The 19082-nt window shown below is 56.0% G+C and overlaps 2 protein-coding genes across 2 annotated transcripts; both read left to right on the top strand.

Moving 5' to 3' along the window:
* Window positions 1–7794, top strand: CYP26C1 (cytochrome P450 family 26 subfamily C member 1). Its single transcript, XM_067708883.1, has 6 exons — window positions 1–204; window positions 727–951; window positions 1446–1721; window positions 3096–3254; window positions 5163–5492; window positions 7417–7794. Exons 1-6 carry the CDS (start codon window positions 1–3, stop codon window positions 7792–7794), a joined length of 1572 nt encoding a protein of 523 aa, XP_067564984.1.
* A 4665-nt stretch (window positions 7795–12459) lies between these two features.
* CYP26A1 (cytochrome P450 family 26 subfamily A member 1) lies at window positions 12460–16428 on the top strand. Its single transcript, XM_067708882.1, has 7 exons — window positions 12460–12752; window positions 12946–13170; window positions 13422–13712; window positions 13809–13967; window positions 14454–14588; window positions 15114–15266; window positions 15532–16428. Exons 1-7 carry the CDS (start codon window positions 12564–12566, stop codon window positions 15871–15873), a joined length of 1494 nt encoding a protein of 497 aa, XP_067564983.1. The 5' UTR covers window positions 12460–12563; the 3' UTR covers window positions 15874–16428.
* Window positions 16429–19082: the final 2654 nt, after the last annotated feature.

The following is a 19082-nucleotide window of genomic DNA, read 5'->3' as shown; positions in this document are numbered from 1 at the left end:
ATGCTCCCCTGGGGGCTGAGCTGCCTGTCGGTGCTGGGGGCGGCGGGCACCGCTCTCCTGTGCGCGGGCCTGCTGCTCAGCCTGGCCCAGCACCTCTGGACCCTCCGCTGGACGCTGAGCCGGGACCGAGCCTCTGCCCTGCCCCTGCCCAAAGGTTCCATGGGCTGGCCCTTCTTCGGGGAAACGCTGCATTGGTTAGTTCAGGTGAGCAGTTCGTCGTTTCCGCACCCCAATATGGCCCCTTCTTCCCTATCCCCCGCTGGTTCTCAATGTTCCCAGGGTTCGTAGCCAGCCTCTTCCTGTCGCCCAGGGCCCCAGGGAGCATACACGGCCCTGACCTTTGCCCAGCTGCTCCCTCGAAGGGACCGTATGTCACTGGCGTACTCTCCAACGCAACTTAAGTACCGACAAAACGCGGGGGTGCACAGAGGGGTTCCAGGACCCTATGTCCTGCCACCATAGAATCAGGAGTCAGGAGCAAGTCTCAGCAGTGAGCTCTTTGGCGCTTGTGTCCCCATTCTGAGTCTCAGTTTCCTCATCTCACCAATGGGAACAGGAGCATATACATTACCGTAGGGTAGTCACGAGGCCCATTTGAGACTGTTTTGTAAAGAGTAAGGCGCCAGCCTAGAGCAGGAGGTTTTCATCAAGCGGCAGTTGGGAGGCCTGGGCTAGATCCTCAGCTGAGGCCCAGCGGCCCCATCCCTCTTCGCTCCTGGCTCGCAGGGCTCGCGCTTCCACAGCTCCCGCCGGGAGCGCTACGGGACAGTGTTCAAGACGCACCTGCTGGGCAGGCCGGTGATCCGCGTGAGCGGCGCCGAGAACGTGCGCACAATCTTGCTGGGCGAGCACCGCCTTGTGCGCAGCCAGTGGCCGCAGAGCGCGCACATCCTACTGGGCTCGCACACACTGCTCGGCGCGGTTGGCGAGCCGCACCGGCAGCGGCGCAAGGTGAGCCTAAAACAGAAGGTGCCGTCGGGACGTCAGACCCGCGGTTTCAGAGAACCTACTGTGGGCCAGGCCGGGGCGAGGTGTTAGGGGTACACTGTGAACCTGGCCAGGGCCCCTGACTAACAAGTGGGTGCCATTGGGCCAGTCCCTTACCTTCTCCGGCTTTGGTTTATAAGGCCAGGACTGGGACTTAAAGGTCCTTTCACCTTCGATCTTATGCGATTCTGATACCAGAAGCGCTGGAAATTCAAACTTAGAGAGGGTTAGCGACGACTTCCTGGAGGAGGTGGCCCCTGTAGCCTGGATGGATGGGAGGGACTGTGTACATCAGAAAAGAACTAGAGGGAATGGCGAGAGCAAAACCCAACACATTTGGGTCCGGGTCTCTTAGAAGAGGAGACAGGCCGAAATTGGCCTTTTGGCTCCTATGGAGTCGTGGAGCAGAGGGAGCCGGACGGCTGCCAGGGCTGACTGACCCCGCGCACTCCCCACAGATCCTGGCGCGAGTGTTTAACCGCGCGGCGCTGGAGCGCTACGTGCCTCGCCTGCAGGGGGCGCTGCGGCGTGAGGTGCGCTCCTGGTGCGCGACCCGCGGGCCGGTCGCTGTCTATGAGGCCGCCAAAGCGCTCACCTTTCGCATGGCTGCGCGCATCCTACTGGGGCTGCGGCTGGACGAGGCGCAGTGCTCGGAGCTGGCCCGGACCTTCGAGCAGTTCGTGGAGAACCTCTTCTCGCTGCCCCTAGATGTGCCCTTCAGTGGCCTGCGCAAGGTACTGCCGCCCCTCCCCAAACCTTCCCTTTGGGGCTCCCTCGGTGTGCCACAGGCGTCACCTCTGCTGGGAGTTGGAGGCTCTGCACAGTGTGGGGAGGCGGCGTGGTGTGGCGGTGGGCGTCGGGGCTGGCCTCTGTCCTGACTCGCTGTGTGACCCGCGGCGGGCCACCCACCCTCTCTGGGTCACGCCTGAGGAATGGGCTCCAGCCCCAGCAGCCGCCGGCTTCCCCGACGTTGGGTCTTGGTGGCGGGCGCCCAGCCAGTCGTCTCAGCCCCTCCCCAGAGCGGCGCCTCCTGCCCTGGCCTCCAGCGCCTCTTTGGAAGCCCCGTGGCTGCGGAATGGTTGGGAGCACTAGGGCCGCAGACACGCCCCCCGCCCCCCGCCCCCGCCCCCCCCCCCGACCCAGCCCGGCGCCAGCTGGAGAGGGGTGGGTACCGGCTCCCCGCCTGCGGCCCCAGGCCCACTAGTTTCCGGATCAGAGAACCATGGCCTCTTCAAACTTCAGAGCGATGGGCTGGGCCCAGAGAGCAACCGAACTGGGGCTTCTTATTGTGCTGATGCCCTGGTTTTCAGTCACCTGAATAAAAATAATAGTTATGTATAAACGTATATGCTATACGCGCTGATTGCCTTGGGTACATTTTCTGATTTAATCCTCTCGGTCTGCAAAATATTATTATTCTCATTTTATTGATGAAGAAACTGAAGCTCAGAGACGTTAAATGACTTACCCAAGATCACACAGCTAGTAGGGAGGGGGGCAGGATTTGAACCCCATCTCCCCTGACTAAAAAGCCCAAGTGCTCAAAATGCTTCCCCAGGCAGACGCTTTCGCTGTGCTTGCTCCCTGAACTCTGGAGGGCCACCCCAGCCCTCTTGCCTACCCCTTGCAAAGGCTAAATGTTTAGACTTCCAATAGTGTCCTTTAAGCCAGAGCTTTCCTGAGCGCATCAAGGTGTCCCTTCCTCTCTGCACTGGTGCCCACTGCCCCTGCCTGAGCCTTGTGCAGGGAAAGGACAATGGACTGACTCCCTGGCAGGGTTCTGTGCCAGACACGGACACTTGACAGCTGTGTGACTCTGGATAATGGCTTGACCTCTCTGAGCCTCAGCATCCTCCCATCAGGAGGACAGTAACTGTTTGCCTTGCCCCAAAGGGGGCTTGTGATCAAGAGAGAATGGTGTGTGGGGACAAATTCCTAAGCATTTATTGAGCCCCTTCTATGTGCCAGGCATGGAGCTAAGCTGGGAAACTTTTAACACCAGGATCTCAGCAGAGCCAGACAAGCACTGGGAAGATTTTGGGGGTAGGTGTCCAGGGCTGGTCCCCTCAGCCTTCCTGCCCCACCTCCCTTCTCTCCCTGCACATCAGGGCATCCGGGCACGGGACCAGCTGCATCGGCACCTGGAGGAGGCCATTGCAGAGAAGCTTCATGAAGACAAGGCTGCTGCGGAGCCAGGCGATGCCCTCGACGGGATCATACACAGCACTAGGGAGCTGGGCCACGAGCTCTCAGTGCAGGAGCTGAAGGTGGGTGGCGGGAGATTTCTCCTCCCCTCCTTTGCATTTCTAGCAGGTCTCTACACACATGCTGCCTCCCTGGAGCAATGGAGCTGCATCCTGTTTGGGCCCACTTTGAGCCACAGGCACTCCTCAGGGCGAGGGGAAAGCGGAGACCTGGGTTCCGCTTATGGCTCAGCTGCACCCACTATCTCTGTGGCCTTGGGCCAGTCACCATCCCTTTCAGAGGAGAGTCCATGGCACGAATCCTAGGCCCTCCCTTACCGGTTCTGGCAGCAAACAGCTCTCCCCCTCCCCCACTTCTCTGTCACTCCATGCCTTTGCCTCTGCTGTCCCCCTGCCTATGAAGCTCTCTTCACCCCTTTTCTCTACAAACCTTAAGGGTTCAGGGCTAAATTCCACAGTCTCCTTGAAGCTCCCCTCTTCCTCCCCAAATCTACACTTCCATGAGCCACCTTGGCACCTGGCACCTCTCTACCTGTCTGTTGCCACTGCAGAATCTCCTGGAGAATTAGAGCCCCTCCCCATGTATGCATAGTGCACATACAGTGGAGGTAAGGAGGGAAGCTTTGGAGTGGTCCCTGGACCCACCTGCTCGAGAACCCAAAAAGGAATGGAGAGGTTGGGGGGCAGGGAAGTTAGAAATGGGAACACCTCAAGCCTTCCATAAGCAACTCCCATCCTTTCTCGGGGCCTCAATTTCCCACTTTCCACTAGCCAGCCACTGAAGGGTGGGGCTCACTCAGCCTGAGTTTCTTCTCCGAGAACGGGACTAATAATCTCTTTCCTGACTCCTGGGTGGTTGTGAAGTCTGGAAGAGTCAAAGGAGTTAGAAACAGATGAGCAGGGGGCTCTTGAGTCATGGGGGAGCCAGTGGATAGGAGCAGTTCTGGGCTGGGAAGGGGAGTAATATGGAAAGAAGTGGATGGTCCCTCAGCCTTGGCAGGGCTGGGGAGCTGGTGACAACACCCTCCAGGTTCTCAGGAAGGGACCCACTGGCCAGAAATCTTCAGTTCTGGCTGGCCAGGGAGGACCTTGGAGCCCCAAGGTCTCTGTCCCAGCTCCCCATCTTGTGCAGGGCAGGCAGTTAGCCTTGGATCAGGTCATTCATTCCACACATATTATTATCTACCTATTCAGTGCCAGGCTCCATGCTGGGCCTGGGGATACAGCAGTGAGCAAACTATAGCCCTTGCCCTCGAGGTGCGAGACGGGAGGGGTACATATTCATCCTATAATAACATCAATCAGTGTGTAAACACAAACTGGGTGCTACAAGGAAGGAAGACAGCACACGGGGAGTTGGGAGGGCAGAGGCAGGCAGTGCACACCAGGAAGAGGTTTAGTCACTGGGACCACCGCTAAGCAGGAGGAGCCCGATGCTTGCGTTGGTGGGAGGCTGGCGCTGCTGCTGCTGCGGGTGCCTTGGTCAGTTCTACTGCCGTTACTGTCAGGGCGCCCAGCTGGGGTTGTCGGCAGCGCTGTAGGCAGCACTGCATGGTTAAGAGCGCTGGACTCCCAGCTCGGCTACTGGGACTGGTGACGGCAGGGACCTCGAGCACCTCTCAGAGCCTCAGTAAAACGGGCATTGTGCCGCACAGGATCGGGGTGAGTATCGAATGAGTTAATACACGTAAAGCGCTAAGAACAGTACACAAAGTGCCTGGCATTATCTTTGGGAACCTCCCACGGCAAGTGGATAGATCCTCCTCTTGCTCGTTGCTATCTGTGACTTCCCCAAGTGTCGGACTTGGGATTCAATCGACTCCAGGACCTGCACAGCTAGCCGCGCCACGGGAGCACCCGGCGCTCTGGCCTGTGCGCAACGGCAAATATGGGGCCCCTGCGCCTCAGTTAGGGGGCCACGAGGCCAAGAACCGGCTAATGGAGACTCAGCGCTCCCGGGCTGTCTTGCAGGAGTCAGCTGTGGAGCTCCTCTTCGCCGCCTTCTTCACCACGGCCAGTGCCAGCACGTCCCTCGTCCTGCTACTCCTGCAGCACCCGGCGGCCATCGCCAAGATCCGGCAGGAGCTGGCGGCGCAGGGGCTGGGGCGCGCGTGCGGCTGCGTGCCGGCGGCCTCAGGGGGCGGCGCTGGGCCCCCGGCCAACTGCGGCTGCGAGCCCGACCTCAGCCTGGCGGCGCTCGGCCGCCTGCGCTACGTCGGCTGCGTGGTCAAGGAGGTGCTGCGCCTCCTGCCGCCCGTGTCCGGGGGCTACCGGACAGCCCTGCGCACCTTCGAGCTCGACGTAAGTGCGCCGCGCCGCCCGCCCCGCCCCTGCCGCCGGCCGCGGGAAGGTGGGGTAGGGGTTAGGACCGAGCTGTCTGTTCTTCCCCTCTCCGGCCCTCCGCTTTCCCTCCTGGAAAATGGGCTGAATCCTCTTCCATTTCCCGGGAACCACGGTTGAGGCAGCAAAGCAAGGTTAGGGACCCCGTACACTTCAGCTTTTGGCAGTGGTCCGGGTGAATCAGTTAGAGCCGAGTTTTAGAATAAAAACATCCTTTTCTCCGCCCAGCACCCGCTTTTCAGCCAGTGAGGCTGGGTGGGGCACAGAGACCCCCACTATGTCCCGTACCCCATTTATCTGGCTCCCTCACAAGAAAAAGGGATTAATCATTGTTACCAGTCCTGGCCTCCGGCTGAGACCGGATTCCAGGGAAGCGGGCTAATTAAAGTATGGGGTATGATCAGGTTGGTATGAGCTGGACAATGAAAGTTAAGGTCTAGGACTGGCTCCATCTCTTTATGACCCTGGGCCGTTTCCTTCTCACTCTGGGCCTCAGTTTACTCTCTGGAAGGAAGCTGCCTTGGTCCCTTCCATCTTTGACTCCAGGTGGGGCCCGGCTGTGCTTCGCAGTGGCAGCATCGGGGGAGGGGAGCCCTAGCGCCGCTAAACTGAAGGTGTTTGCCTGAATGGCTGCCCCTGCATCCCCCCTACCACCAGCCCAGTCTCTGGGCGGCTCCAGGCAGAGTGGGCACCTCCTTCCCTGACCCTTACTTTAAGCTAAACAGCAGATGTCCCTAGTGCATTGCATACCAGGATTTGAGGACCCCTAAGGGAATGGGATTGTGCCCCTGAGTTGCTGTCATGGAAAGAAAGGGGGTCAGAGCCAGCAACTTCATCACAGACTGGTGTGAAGAAGAGACTGATCTCTAGCTGAATGAAACCAAAACATTTTGGGAGCTGGCATTTGAACTGGAACAGTGACGGGTTAGGATGGGGACAGCACATCACTGGGAGGGGATGGCCCAGACAAAGGTAGGTGGATTAGTGAGGGGTTTAGAAGTGTCGTGGATGCTGAATCTTGGAATTCAGACGTCATGCAGGCGCTGGGGTGCAAGACCTTAGAGAAACCGCAGGAGAAGGGCACTGGACCACCAGGGTGAATAGAGGCAGGGGTCTTAGCCATCCTCCAGGTTCCAGATGGGAAAACAGGCCTAGAGAGGAGAGGGAGAGCGCCTTGGTGATTCCAAGATCTGTTTGCCTGTGAGAGCCTCCTGAAGCTGTTCAGGCAAGGGAAGCAGGATGCTCGGGGCTGGAAGACATCTCAAAAGTGGATTAGCTGAAAAAGTTGGAGGTGCGCAAAGGGAACATGAAAGCTGCCTTCCAACAATTTAATTGTCATGTGCACCTTTTTAGAGTGTGGCTGCCTGATCTGAACATTACTGTTCAGCTGATGGGTGGCGAGGACAGAGAGGCAGTTTTCAGTTGAGTCCCAAGAAGAGCTGTAAAGTTGAGATGACCATAAAGGAGCTGTCGCTGGCATTGTTCTGACCCAGGCAACTGGTGGGCGCAGGACTAGAATTTACGTCTCCCGATCTAACGTGAGAACAAAAAAGACAAAAACAAAACAGTGAAACAAATAATAGAGCACATTTACTGACCACTAGTATATATGGCCAGACCCGTTATTTGAATCCGCACAAGATGGGCATTTTGTTCTCACTTTATCAGTTAAGAAACTGAGGCTCAGAGATTGAGCATTTAGCCCATCGTCACACAGCTCACCAGGGAAGGAGCTGCTATGGGTATGCAGAGCGGTAGCTTCCGGGTTAGACGCGCCTCCCTGCTTGTTTTCGGAAGCTTGTTTGATATACCCCAGGTGGAGGATCGGTTCGGGCTGGGTTTCCGGGTACCTCGTGGTCAGGCGGGTCTCCTCACCTCCCCGCAGGGCTACCAAATCCCCAAGGGCTGGAACGTGATGTACAGCATCCGGGACACGCACGAGACGGCCGCGGTGTACCGCAGCCCACCTGAGGGCTTCGACCCAGAGCGCTTCGGCACTGAGGGCGAGGATGCTCGGGGCGCCGCCGGCCGCTTCCATTATATCCCGTTCGGCGGCGGTGCGCGCAGCTGTCTCGGCCAGGAGCTGGCGCAGACCGTGCTCCAGCTGCTCGCGGTGGAGCTGGTGCGCACGGCGCGCTGGGAGCTGGCCACGCCTGCCTTCCCCGCCATGCAGACCGTGCCCATCGTGCACCCGGTGGACGGTCTTCGGCTCTTTTTCCATCCGCTTGCGCCTTCGGCTGCGCAGGATGGGCGACGCCTCTGACCCGCTGCGCCGCGGAACCTGACTTGGCCAGTGGCAGCGGAGCACTTGCGGAGCCGCCCATCTGCCTTTCCCCAGTACCGGGTCGGGCGCACTCTCTAGTTCACCAAACGGTTACTGAATGCGGCTCTGTGCCGGACTCTGCGGGAGGAGACGCGCGAGCCACCGCCACCGCACTGGAGAAGTGCCCTGGCCAGTGGGAAGGTGCCTCCTGCCCTCCGCACGCACCCTGAGGAAGGAAAGGTGGTGGGCCAAGTCTTTAAAGCCCTTCCCAGGATTTCGAAGCAGGGATGGAGGGAACATCTCCACTGGAAGCCAAGCCCGGGAGGAGGCATGGATTGCAGGGCCGTGGGGAGGCTTGCTAGGGGAGGATTGGGCCGTAGAACAATGCGGGACCTGCAACGGTCGCGAGGAAGAGGGGACGCCGGGAGCGCATCTCTGGCCTGGCTTTGGGCCATAGGAAGACACCGAGAAGGCGCCCAACGGAAGGCCTTCAGGCAGCTGGCCTCCGCCAGGTGCGCCCTAGCCACTCTGCAGGTCTCGGCAGAAACCCAGAACGGTGGGCGCTTCCAGGGCTCTAAACAGGCTCAACACTGCCGGATTCTGCTGGCGATTTCTTAAAAGAAAAATTCCTAGTTCAAGAACACGTTTAATCTTTCCATTTATACAAGGGAGAATAGGCAAACGAGAGGACTCTTTAAGGCTGGATTATTTTCATGGGAGATTGAGACATAAAGACGTTCGAGGTATTTGTACCCAAAACAGAAGGACCAAGAAATAGTTTCCTGGCAATAGTTGGGTGAGGGGGGCTACAGCTTGGCTGGGCAGCTGCTCCCTGGTGGGAAAGTGGGATGAGGGGGGAGGGAGACTCAGGAAAGACCCCCTCCCCTTCCCCCAGAAGGACCTACCCTGCATATATCCAGAGAGAGACGAGGAACTGGAGCAGCCTGGGGTCCAGGCTGCTGGAACTTCTCTCTTGAGCATAGCTCCAGGGAGCTGGGCTGTGAATTATCTCCAGGGTAGTTGGCTGCAGGGACATCCTGGTTTACCGCTTCAACCACCTTTATTACAGGGGAGAAACTGAGGCGAGAGACTGGACCACTCAGCCAGTGCTCTCCTCCACCCCCATCACTTACTCCCTGCTCCAGCTCCCAGGCCTGTGGCTGCTGCGAAGCTCTTGGCCTTTTACCCTTTCAACGCGATCCCTAGATTGGCCTAAGGACTCTCTGGACCTTTCCAACACAGAAGTTCCCAACAGTGTTTAAATCTAAACCAAGAGCCTCCGGCGTCATTATTCCTAACAGCTCACTGTAACCTGCCACCCACCTTCGGACAGGCTGGGGGCAGTTGGACATGATGGGTGAGTCAGGAAAGTTGCCGCCAAGGCCTGAGCTGACCCCTTAATGAACCAGAAGAAAGCTGGTGCCCTCCTGACCTTACGCTTAAGGTGGATCCTGGGGCCAGAAGGAAAGGGGGAAGCAGCAGACACAGGCAGGGTTGGTAGCTCAGTGCAGCGGGCCCTTCCGAGCTCGGCTGACACCGCCATAACCCCCTCCAGGGCAATTCATCACCCACTGCTGACCACAGGCCCTGGCGCCAGGCCATGGGATCTGCAGGCAGGTGACAGAGCCACGGAGCCGGCAAGAAGTGGCGGATCTGGGGGCCTGCCCTCAGGGCGCTCCTGAGGCTGCAGAGACAACATCTCGGCCTGAGAAACTCCACTAGGCTGAGGTGGTGGGAGGACCAGGGCTTGGGGCTGAATCTGACTTGGGGAGAGAGACTGGGGGAGGGGGCTCTCAGAAGCCCAGACTTAGCTGGTTCCGAGAGACCTGGTTTACCTGCTGGTGGTCTGCACCAACTATAAGCCCCTGTAGGGGCAGCTCCAATTTTGCTCTAATTTCCCATTGATACTTCATTCTCAGTAATTTCCAAGAAAATCTGAGCTCTTGCTTTAGTAGCTCTTGATTCTCTGAGGAAGGAGCAGATGTGGTTCTTGCCCTCCTGGACTTGGTGTGCTCACCAAGGAGGTAGACAGTAAATAAACTCACAGACAACAGCAAGAACATGTCTGATGATGATAGTGCTGTGGAGAAAATAAAACAGGCCTGCAATGCACAGTGCCGGGCAGGCTGGGGCCTGGGAAGACTTCCCTGGGGTGACATTCGACTTTGGAAGGAACCAGCAAGCGGTGAGCTGGGAAAGAGGCACCCCAAGCAGAGGGAACAGCAGGTATAGAACCCTGGGATGGGGATGAATGCTCAAGACAAGGGAAGAAGGGGTTGGAAGAAAGGTGGAAGGCGGTGCTTCAGCTGCCTGGGCTCCCCTGACCCCAGTCAGGAACTCGCTCCCCACCCCCCAACCCTTAGCAACAGGCTGTTTTGCAGACATCTTGGAAACATTTGATTTTCCAGTGAACCCTCTCCCCACCTACTGCCACCCACGAAAGTTCGGCAAGGGATCTAGATCAAAGTTCTTATTGGGCTGGTAATTTATGGGCCCCTTCCCCTCTTCAAGATGTTCTTTAATGATCCTCACTATCCCATTTAATCCTTTCCTGCCGATCGCCCCCTCGGGTCTCGATGGGCAGGTAGATTAAAACATTTTTCCCCCTTGTGGCGATTTCCAGCGCGCAGGCCCCGCTCATCTTGTGACCCGGCGCGCGCTGAACTTGGCGAGATGGCCCTGCAGAGTTCACTCGGATGTCACGGTCCGGCCTGCAGGGGTCACAGGCGGGTCAGGCCGGAGGATTGGGACTGGGCCCCAGGTCACGCCCCCCGCGCGCCAGCTTTGCTCACCGGCCGGAGGCACTGTCCAGAAAGGGGCGGGCCCGGGATTTCTGAGAATTACCTCCAGCGCGTCTCGACCCGGTTCCAGCCGGTGCCCCCGAAGTCGTCTGTCACTGTTTACAGTTGTGAAATCGTTAGAAGAAATAACAGTGGGAGAGACCCTTCCCTAGAGCCTCTGAAACGCCAAGTAGGTTTACGGAGAAACGCCGACTCTCCGAAACCCATCCTGGGGCGACCCAGGCTAGGAGCGTTTCGGCGAGTGTGCGATCCCTGCGACTCCGCAGACACTTCCCGACCCGCCGGGTTTGGGGACCACCGCGGGAGGGCCGCGTATTTAACAGCTGTCAGGATCAAAGTATATTCCATCCCCAAGGGACACTTTCCAATGAGTGAGGCATGCTCCTGGGAGAGCCGGCTCTTCAGTTTTAAACAAACATATCATTGCTTCGTTTTAGGCGCAACTGGAGGGTTCATCACTCAAATCAAAGGGGGCGTGTGGCCCTGACTGGTCCGAGGCAGTTTGGACCCAGTCCCACTGGCTCGACCAGGCAGGAAGCAGGGAGCGCACGTGCGCTTCCCGCAGTGTCCGAGCTCCAGGCATTGGCTGCAGGAGCAGCCGATGGTATAGCTGGGCGAAGGCCAGAAGACTCACTTCCCTGTACGGATTCCCTCAACACTCTTATCAGCGGCCGGCAGAGGCCTGAGTTTAGGGCCCAATCCCCCTCTCGCCTGGGTGGCTTTCTGCCCGGTGGGAGCTGGGAGAGCAGAGGATGGCTCCAGTGCCCAGAGCCCAGGTCACCTTGGTAACGTAGCCTAGCGTGCCTGGAGCTGGGAAGAGTATTTGCAACCAGGAGCCCCTTTTGGAAACTCACAGCTTCCCCGTGGTGTAGACAGGCCGGGAATGATCACCTCCATATTAAGGAGGAGGAAACAGGCGCAAGGATGTGCGGTAACTTGCCCAAGGTCACTCAAGTAGAGATGGAGCTGGGACTCACAGCCCAGACTCCGGGCTTTCCATCCATCCTCCATCTCGGTGTCCTTATCCTGCCAGGGCTAAAGACCCTCTTCCCCTCTGCCTAGCTGGAGCTGCTAACCCCAGGGCCCTCGGAATCCGGCCGGCTGTGGCAGGATCGCAGAGCTCCGGTTGCCGCCGAGCCGCGGATGAATTGTCACCGCGGTCCCCCACTGGGGAGTCAGAGTTAGGGCTTAGACTTGTGCAGGGCTGCACCTGGAGTCCTGAGGATCTGGGGCCTCTCTGTACCGTAAGTGGGACTTTCCAAGACTTCATGAGTGTGGACCTCCTTGAGGGGTTTGGAGAGCTGGCAATCTATGGTCAGCCGGTCACGACTCCCCGCGACTCTCGTTTGGGTCCTGGCCCTGGGCTCTTCTGCGGGATCTTTGGAAGAATCGGGAGGCCTGCGTTTTGCTCTGCGTTCTGCACCTCAGTTTCCCCACCTGTGGGACAAGGAAGCTGGACGATCTCTGAACGCACTTCCCTTTGCTCCCCCAGCAGGTGGAAGGGGGCCCACACGGCGCCTGTAAACGGAAAGCCAGTGCAGGCAGCTCTGGTCTGGGACCGCCCGTCGGACCCGGCGGGAGGGATTCCAAAGAGACTGCCAGGAAGCCCAGGGTTTGGAGTTCCCGCTCCCCAGAGCCCGGGTCGGCCCCTGCCAGCGTCCCAGAGCCCCGCACAACTTGTATGGGCGAAGCAGGCTGCTCCTAGCCCTGCACCCCAGGAGGCGCGCTCCGAGGGAAACCGCCACCGCGTCGCCTCTGCCTCTGCGCGGAACAAACGGTTAAAGATTTTGGGCAGCGCCTCGAGGGGGGAGGAGCCAGGGGCCCAATCCGCAATTAAAGATGAACTTTGGGTGAACTAATTTGTCTAAGGTAACGTGGGCAGCAACCTGGGCCGCCTATAAAGCGGGCGCGCGGCAGGTTCGGAGCTCTGGCGACGGCGGCAGGTGGCGCGGGAGGTCGCGGCGCGCCATGGGGCTCCCAGCATTGCTGGCCAGTGCTCTCTGCACCTTCGTGCTACCGCTGCTGCTCTTCCTGGCAGCGATCAAGCTCTGGGACCTGTACTGCGTGAGCAGCCGGGACCGCAGCTGCGCCCTCCCGTTGCCCCCCGGAACTATGGGCTTCCCCTTCTTTGGGGAAACTTTGCAGATGGTGCTTCAGGTAAGGGAGATAGGGGAGGGACAGGGCGGTTTCCCGGAGCCCCGGAGCCCGACTCGGCTCCAGGCTTCCACTGAAACCGGGGTAGGCGCCCCCGGGAGGGAGGTGACTGAGGCTAGGATCAGTACTAGCCGGAGGCTCGGCGCTCCCTGGCGCCCCCTCACTCCCGCCTTTCTCCTCCGCTTTCCTCTCGCAGCGAAGCAAGTTCCTGCAGATGAAGCGCAGGAAATACGGCTTCATCTACAAGACACATCTGTTCGGTCGGCCCACGGTGCGGGTGATGGGAGCGGACAACGTGCGGCGCATCTTGCTCGGGGAGCACCGGCTGGTGTCAGTCCAGTGGCCCGCGTCTGTGCGCACCATCCTGGGCTCCAGCTGCCTCTCCAACCTGCAGGACTCCTTGCACAAGCAGCGCAAGAAGGTGAGGGCGGGGTGGCGGCGCCTGGGCAGGAAGGGGGACCCGATTCGCGTGAGGGTTTCAGGCAAATAGGTGCTGGGCGAGCGCCAGCTGCATAAGGCGTCGGCTAGGGACCCTCTCAAACCCAGTGTAGCTTTCCCAGCCGGGAAGTGCCTTGGGTCTGGTGGGGTTGTGGGTTTCCGGAAGGGGGGCCCCGGAAGGCGAGAGGAGCGGGTGGGGCCCGGTTTTAACACTCTTCCCTCCTCGGATCTCAGGTGATTATGCGGGCCTTCAGCCGCGAGGCGCTCCAGTGCTACGTGCCAGTGATCGCCGAGGAAGTGGGCAGTTGCCTGGAGCAGTGGCTGAGCTGCGGCGAGAGCGGCCTCCTAGTCTACCCCCAGGTGAAGCGCCTTATGTTCCGCATCGCTATGCGCATCCTGATGGGCTGCGAGTCCCGGCTGGCGAGCGGCGGGGAAGCAGAGCAGCAGCTGGTAGAGGCCTTCGAGGAAATGACCCGCAATCTCTTCTCGTTGCCCATAGACGTGCCCTTCAGCGGGCTGTACCGGGTAAGGGCGGCATGTAGGGTGCGGAGCTAGGGGCTAGGGGCTCCGGGAGCGCGGGGTCCGGGCTTCTGCTCACCGCCGTGCGCTCTCTGCGCTCAGGGACTGAAGGCGCGGAACCTCATCCACGCGCGCATCGAGGAGAATATTCGCGCCAAGATCTGCGGGCTGCGGGCGGCCGAGGCGGACGGGGGCTACAAAGATGCGCTGCAGCTGTTGATCGAGCACTCGTGGGAGAGGGGAGAGAGGCTGGACATGCAGGTGAGTGGTAGCTTCAGGAGAGGCACGGCGGAGTTTAATCCCCTAGCTTTCCAATTGCAGTTCCTGGGGTCCCCAAAGTGCCCGCCTGGGGCCCAGGTTCCGAGAGTGGGAAGCCCGCCCAGACCCCAGGGATGGGACACAGAAGTTGAGACACCTGGTCCGCGGAGCTGTGGGGAGAGGCTTCGTTCCCTATCCCTTCCAGGTCTTAAAGGGAAAGTTGGAATTTGCAAGATGTAAATAAAGAATGTTGGGCGATTATAATACAACCAAGGCTTTAATTTAAGAGTTCCTGGGAGAGTGGGATCTTACTGGCCTTCCTGCTCTAGCTGAACTAAAGGGTCTTAGCATTTTGTTTAAATGGATTTTCTGTCAGCACACTTTCAGCCCTTCTCATCTTCCCTCCAGAACCCCCAGTTCTATCCTGAGTATTCGCTCTGTAAAATTGCATGCAGACTTGTCCAAACGTTCGTCTTAATCCACTCTTAGGCACTAAAGCAGTCTTCAACTGAGCTCCTCTTTGGAGGACACGAAACCACAGCCAGTGCAGCTACATCTCTGATCACTTACCTGGGGCTCTACCCACATGTCCTGCAGAAACTCCGAGAGGAGCTGAAAAGTAAGGTAAGGGAACTGGGGGGTGGGGGGATTACCTTAAGAAACTCAGCTACTCTCTAGCCAGCTTCCCAAAAGGTAAGTGTGCTTTCCCGATAAAAAAGAAGGAATCTTGAGCTGTGATCCCACTCGGGCAGGGTTCAGCCTTGTACTTCTACCTCTTCTCCCCGTTTTGCAGAACCTTGGAGATTTTCAGATGGGTTCCACTTTCTTGGATTTGTGTGTTCAAGGGCATGAATGGGGAACTCCTGGGGGACTGTGGTGGCAGCCAGCAGTGGTGGTGGTGATTGGGGGAGGGGAGAAACTTGGTGGTTCTAACTGGTGAGCAGCATTCTCTTGGAACTGTAAACAGATAGTGGACTTGGGCCCAGGGGTGGAGGCAAATGGCAGCTAGCTGCTCCCTGTTTCCCCCTCACACTCTCCCATCATGAGGCCCTTTGGGTCCAGCCGCTACTTAAGCCCTGTTTACGTCTGCTGGGCTGATTTTATTGGAGCACAGAATAAGCGTTCACCTCTGTGTGACTGTTTTGATAGGGTTTACTTTGCAAGGGCAACCAAGACAACAAGTTGGACATGGAAATTTTGGAACAGCTTAAATACACTGGGTGTGTTATTAAAGAGACCCTTCGACTGAATCCCCCAGTTCCAGGAGGATTTCGGGTCGCTCTTAAGACTTTTGAATTAAATGTAAGTTAAAAGTTCTCTCCCTCCCACGCTTACCTTTTGTGTTGTAGTTTTAAATCTCCCTTTGTTTCTCTGTCCTTCGACTTAAATTTCTTAGGCTTTTGATAACATTGTCCTGCCTCTGAATGTCTGTCTCTCTGTTTCTCTCTCCACCTCCCCCTCCTCCTTTCTTTCAGCTCATAACTCCTCCAAGGATATCAGTGATTTTTTTCCTGTTGAAGGTTGAATTCCAGTTTGTCAGTCCTTTGGACTTCATAATCTTTTGCAGGGATACCAGATTCCCAAGGGCTGGAATGTTATCTACAGTATCTGTGATACTCACGATGTTGCCGATATCTTCACCAACAAGGAGGAATTCAATCCTGACCGCTTTCTGCTGCCTCACCCGGAGGATGCATCCAGGTTCAGCTTCATTCCATTTGGAGGAGGCCTTAGGAGCTGCGTAGGGAAAGAGTTCGCAAAAATTCTTCTCAAAATATTTACAGTGGAGCTGGCCAGGCGTTGTGACTGGCAGCTTCTAAATGGACCTCCTACAATGAAAACGAGTCCCACCGTGTGTCCTGTGGACGATCTCCCGGCAAGGTTCACCCGCTTCCAGGGGGAAATCTGATGGGCGGGAATGCCCAGACCTCAGACTTATTGGAAGAGTACATATGCGTTTTTACCTAGTGTCATGTTGATTTTATTATATTTAATTTCTAAATGTATATTATAATATTTATGTGTCTCTTCTACAGTACCACAGTCTTTAAATTTTAAAATAATGAACTGGATAGTTTACAAATAAAGTAAAATCTGAAGGTGCTTGTGTTGCGTTTAATATTCCTGTGGGGGGAAACTCACCGGTTTTAGATTTGTATATTTAACAAGATTTCTAAATGTCTACATTCATGGCTTTACTTGTCATCTGTACATATCTATTTTCTGGGAGGAAGACACTTTAGCTGTTTTTTTCTCTTAACAGTTATTAGAAAGCATGGATTATACGTGTGTGAGTTAGTCTAAAGGTAATTTTGTTAAGTTTTCGATGATAATTTAGATTCTCTATTTGGAAAATCTATCAAAGTTAATTAAAAATTGGGGGGAGGGGTTTGCTTTACTTTAGGGAAAGCTGAATTTGAAAAGAGAACACTTTGAGAAGATCATCTAATATAACACCTTCAGCCATAAACTTAGTATGTTTAATAAACATAATAAATCTATGGTGTCGCACAGTGTCAGAACTGTTTTCTGAAATTAAAGTTTTAGGTAAGACAAAGTTATTGACTAAAATGAGACCCCAAAACACTGGCGAAGTTGCATATGAAAACAGTATTGGAAAAGGCCAATCTCTGGTTTAGATAAGCGAGTCCAGGTTTTCTTTATTGAAAATAAGGCAGGAGGAGTAAATTTAACAAACTGACAGATAAAGTTTTTATCTATGCCAGGCAATAGGGTGTGAGCCTGACATGACTGATAAAATGGCCCAGTCATGACCCTGTGAACCTTGGCTAACCTCCGTGAAAACGCAGTTTTGTCACATTTCTGACCCTGGCATAGCCATGTTCTGAACTGAAGGCCAGACTCTCAATCCAGAAAGGTTAGCCCAGTGACTTGCTTATGCAAGCACATTTTCAGTTTTGAAATGGCACAATCTGCTTGCTGAAACTCTGATGGCTTGTAGGTTTTGGACTTTAAATTTTTCATTACAATTTTAGAATTTGGCAATACTGCGGAAAAACTAGGTGGTCTAAATAGGTGTTTGAGAAGGGTTCTGACTACAATGAGAATTACATGTTCTACCTGACTTTAGTTTTTTAGGTGGAACTTGGATTGTAACTTAAGGTTGGAATCCTCTGTTTTTTAAGGGGTGTTTACATAATAATTTATAATACCTTATAATAACCTTATAAATGTCTTTTTTAAAAATGAGAAATTACAGGCTTTTTTTTTTTCAGACAAAGCTTTAGTGTACTGTGGTGTACAAAGCTGACCCCCACCCCCCCCCATCATTCCAGTTAGGAGCACACTAGCCTGAGGACATTATTTCGGATAATTTATACAAGGTCATTTTTTAAGGACTTCAATACTTTTCTTTTTGCCAGAGGACAGTCAGTGTTTCAAAACCCTGTCTTCGGTGACACCGTGACCGCGTGTCTCTATGAGCATAGTGCAGAAAGAAATTTGAGCCATTTTAGCATATAATTTAATTTTTGAAATCCACCTATATTTTTTATCCGGAGAGCTCTGGGGAAAGTGCTTCTGGGTTGCATCTCCCAGGGCTACACTTAGCTTAATTAGACTCATCGATTACAGAGTAGCGCGGAATTTATCTCGAAAATACGTTAAGAACACAATCTTTGGTAATGCGCTTAGTGCTGAGTAAAGGCAGTTTCAACGTGTTCGCGTGAGGCAGAATCGATGTTTGTGGCTGCCGCGTGGACATTAGGTGGGCCCTGGTCACAATGTCTGGGGCAAGCGTGTTTTACAGCCCAGCCTCCTCTGGGTCAGCGTTCATGCGTCATCCAGTGGAGAAGTGTTTCAGGAGGAGGTCACTGTTCCAGATTTAGACTTGGCCAGCGTTGTGGAAGGACGGGAGACCACTATGAGAAAGGACTCTTTGGGGCTCCCAGGGGCCTGGCACTGTGATGGAGGGTGCTGTGCCCTCCTGGGCCTTGGGTAGACCTGCCAAGGGGGTCAAGTTGGTGGCCTCCGTCTCCCCTTCCACACGTACCCCTTGCCCTGGCTGCCTCCCATCCCCCCTTGTCTTCAGTCAGGGGCGTGGTACCACCAAGGACAGACCATTGTCAGGACTGGCATATGAAGGCATCCAGCTCAGTCCATAAAGCACCAGCATTCAGAGGGATTGCAGTCTTCACGCAGCTTAGCCCTGGGAGGCCCAGAGAGGGCCTGTGATTTGCCTGGGGCCACCCAGGGAGTGGCAGAACCAGGAAAGACCTCCTGCTGCTTTTTCCTTCTTCGTTCTTTTTTTCCCCAACATCTAGTAACACCTGCCTGATTTGTCTCCAACTTTCTGTTGCCAGAAGACCCAGCAGTCTCCACATCCTAACTTCCCTTCACGTCCCCTGCCACCACTCCCCTGCCCTGTGACACTCCAGAGATCAATTGTCTTGCAGGCAACTGGGGAGATGGGAGCAGCGACAGGAAGCGGCTTCTCCCCCCAGACCCCTCATCTCCTTCTAGGTTTCAGGGTGCTTTTTGTACCTTGCCACCCCCCAGAGGTCCACAAGGGGGCGGGCTTCTCCCTTCTATGCCAAGCTCAGCGACCAGTGGTTTCCCCACCAGTGTCCATGAAATCCAGGGTCCACAGACTCTGGCCCGGGGCCTGCTTTTACCCCAGACAGTGAGAGGCTACAATCACCCAGGGCTTAGCAAATACTCAGCCTCAGGCCTGGTCATGGCTTCCCAGCCCCTCTGGAAGAGTCACCCCAGGCGGGGTTGATCTGGACCGTCTTTTAGCTTCTGAAGTAGCCACCATCCACTGTGGCTCTGGTTTTGAGCGTTGCCCACGTACTGCCCATGACTTGGCCTATGTTGCTTTCACTCTCCCTGGAAAATGACTCTCGGTTTTTAGGGAGTGGGGCCCATGTTTCTCGAAGGACATGTGCGTACTAGTCAGGGTTCAGACGACCCTCGCCAGGTCCAGGAGCCGCCCCACAAAAGCACTGTGAGAGGAACTAGGAATGTTTAGAGAGGCTGTGGAGGCCCCACCTTCCAATAGTTAAAGTGCTGCTGTAGTAAATGCGGGTTCAGACCTGTTCTGAAGGACAGAGCGTGCACTGCGGAGGGTAAGCGAGAAGGAAGGAAATGTTAGCACCA

Source organism: Pseudorca crassidens, chromosome 16 (genome assembly GCF_039906515.1).
Source record: "Pseudorca crassidens isolate mPseCra1 chromosome 16, mPseCra1.hap1, whole genome shotgun sequence".
NCBI classification, from domain to species: domain Eukaryota; kingdom Metazoa; phylum Chordata; class Mammalia; order Artiodactyla; family Delphinidae; genus Pseudorca; species Pseudorca crassidens.
This window is presented reverse-complemented; position numbering and strand designations above follow the sequence as displayed.

Coding starts and splice junctions, on each gene's coding strand:
- CYP26A1 (XM_067708882.1), top strand. CDS start 12,564: ATGGGGCTCCCAGCATTGCTGGCCAGTGCTCTCTGCACCTTCGTGCTA. Junction 13,171..13,421: donor TGCACAAGCAGCGCAAGAAG/GTGAGGGCGGGG, acceptor CTCGGATCTCAG/GTGATTATGCGGGCCTTCAG. Junction 13,713..13,808: donor CCTTCAGCGGGCTGTACCGG/GTAAGGGCGGCA, acceptor CTCTGCGCTCAG/GGACTGAAGGCGCGGAACCT.
- CYP26C1 (XM_067708883.1), top strand. CDS start 1: ATGCTCCCCTGGGGGCTGAGCTGCCTGTCGGTGCTGGGGGCGGCGGGC. Junction 3,255..5,162: donor TCTCAGTGCAGGAGCTGAAG/GTGGGTGGCGGG, acceptor GCTGTCTTGCAG/GAGTCAGCTGTGGAGCTCCT. Junction 5,493..7,416: donor TGCGCACCTTCGAGCTCGAC/GTAAGTGCGCCG, acceptor ACCTCCCCGCAG/GGCTACCAAATCCCCAAGGG.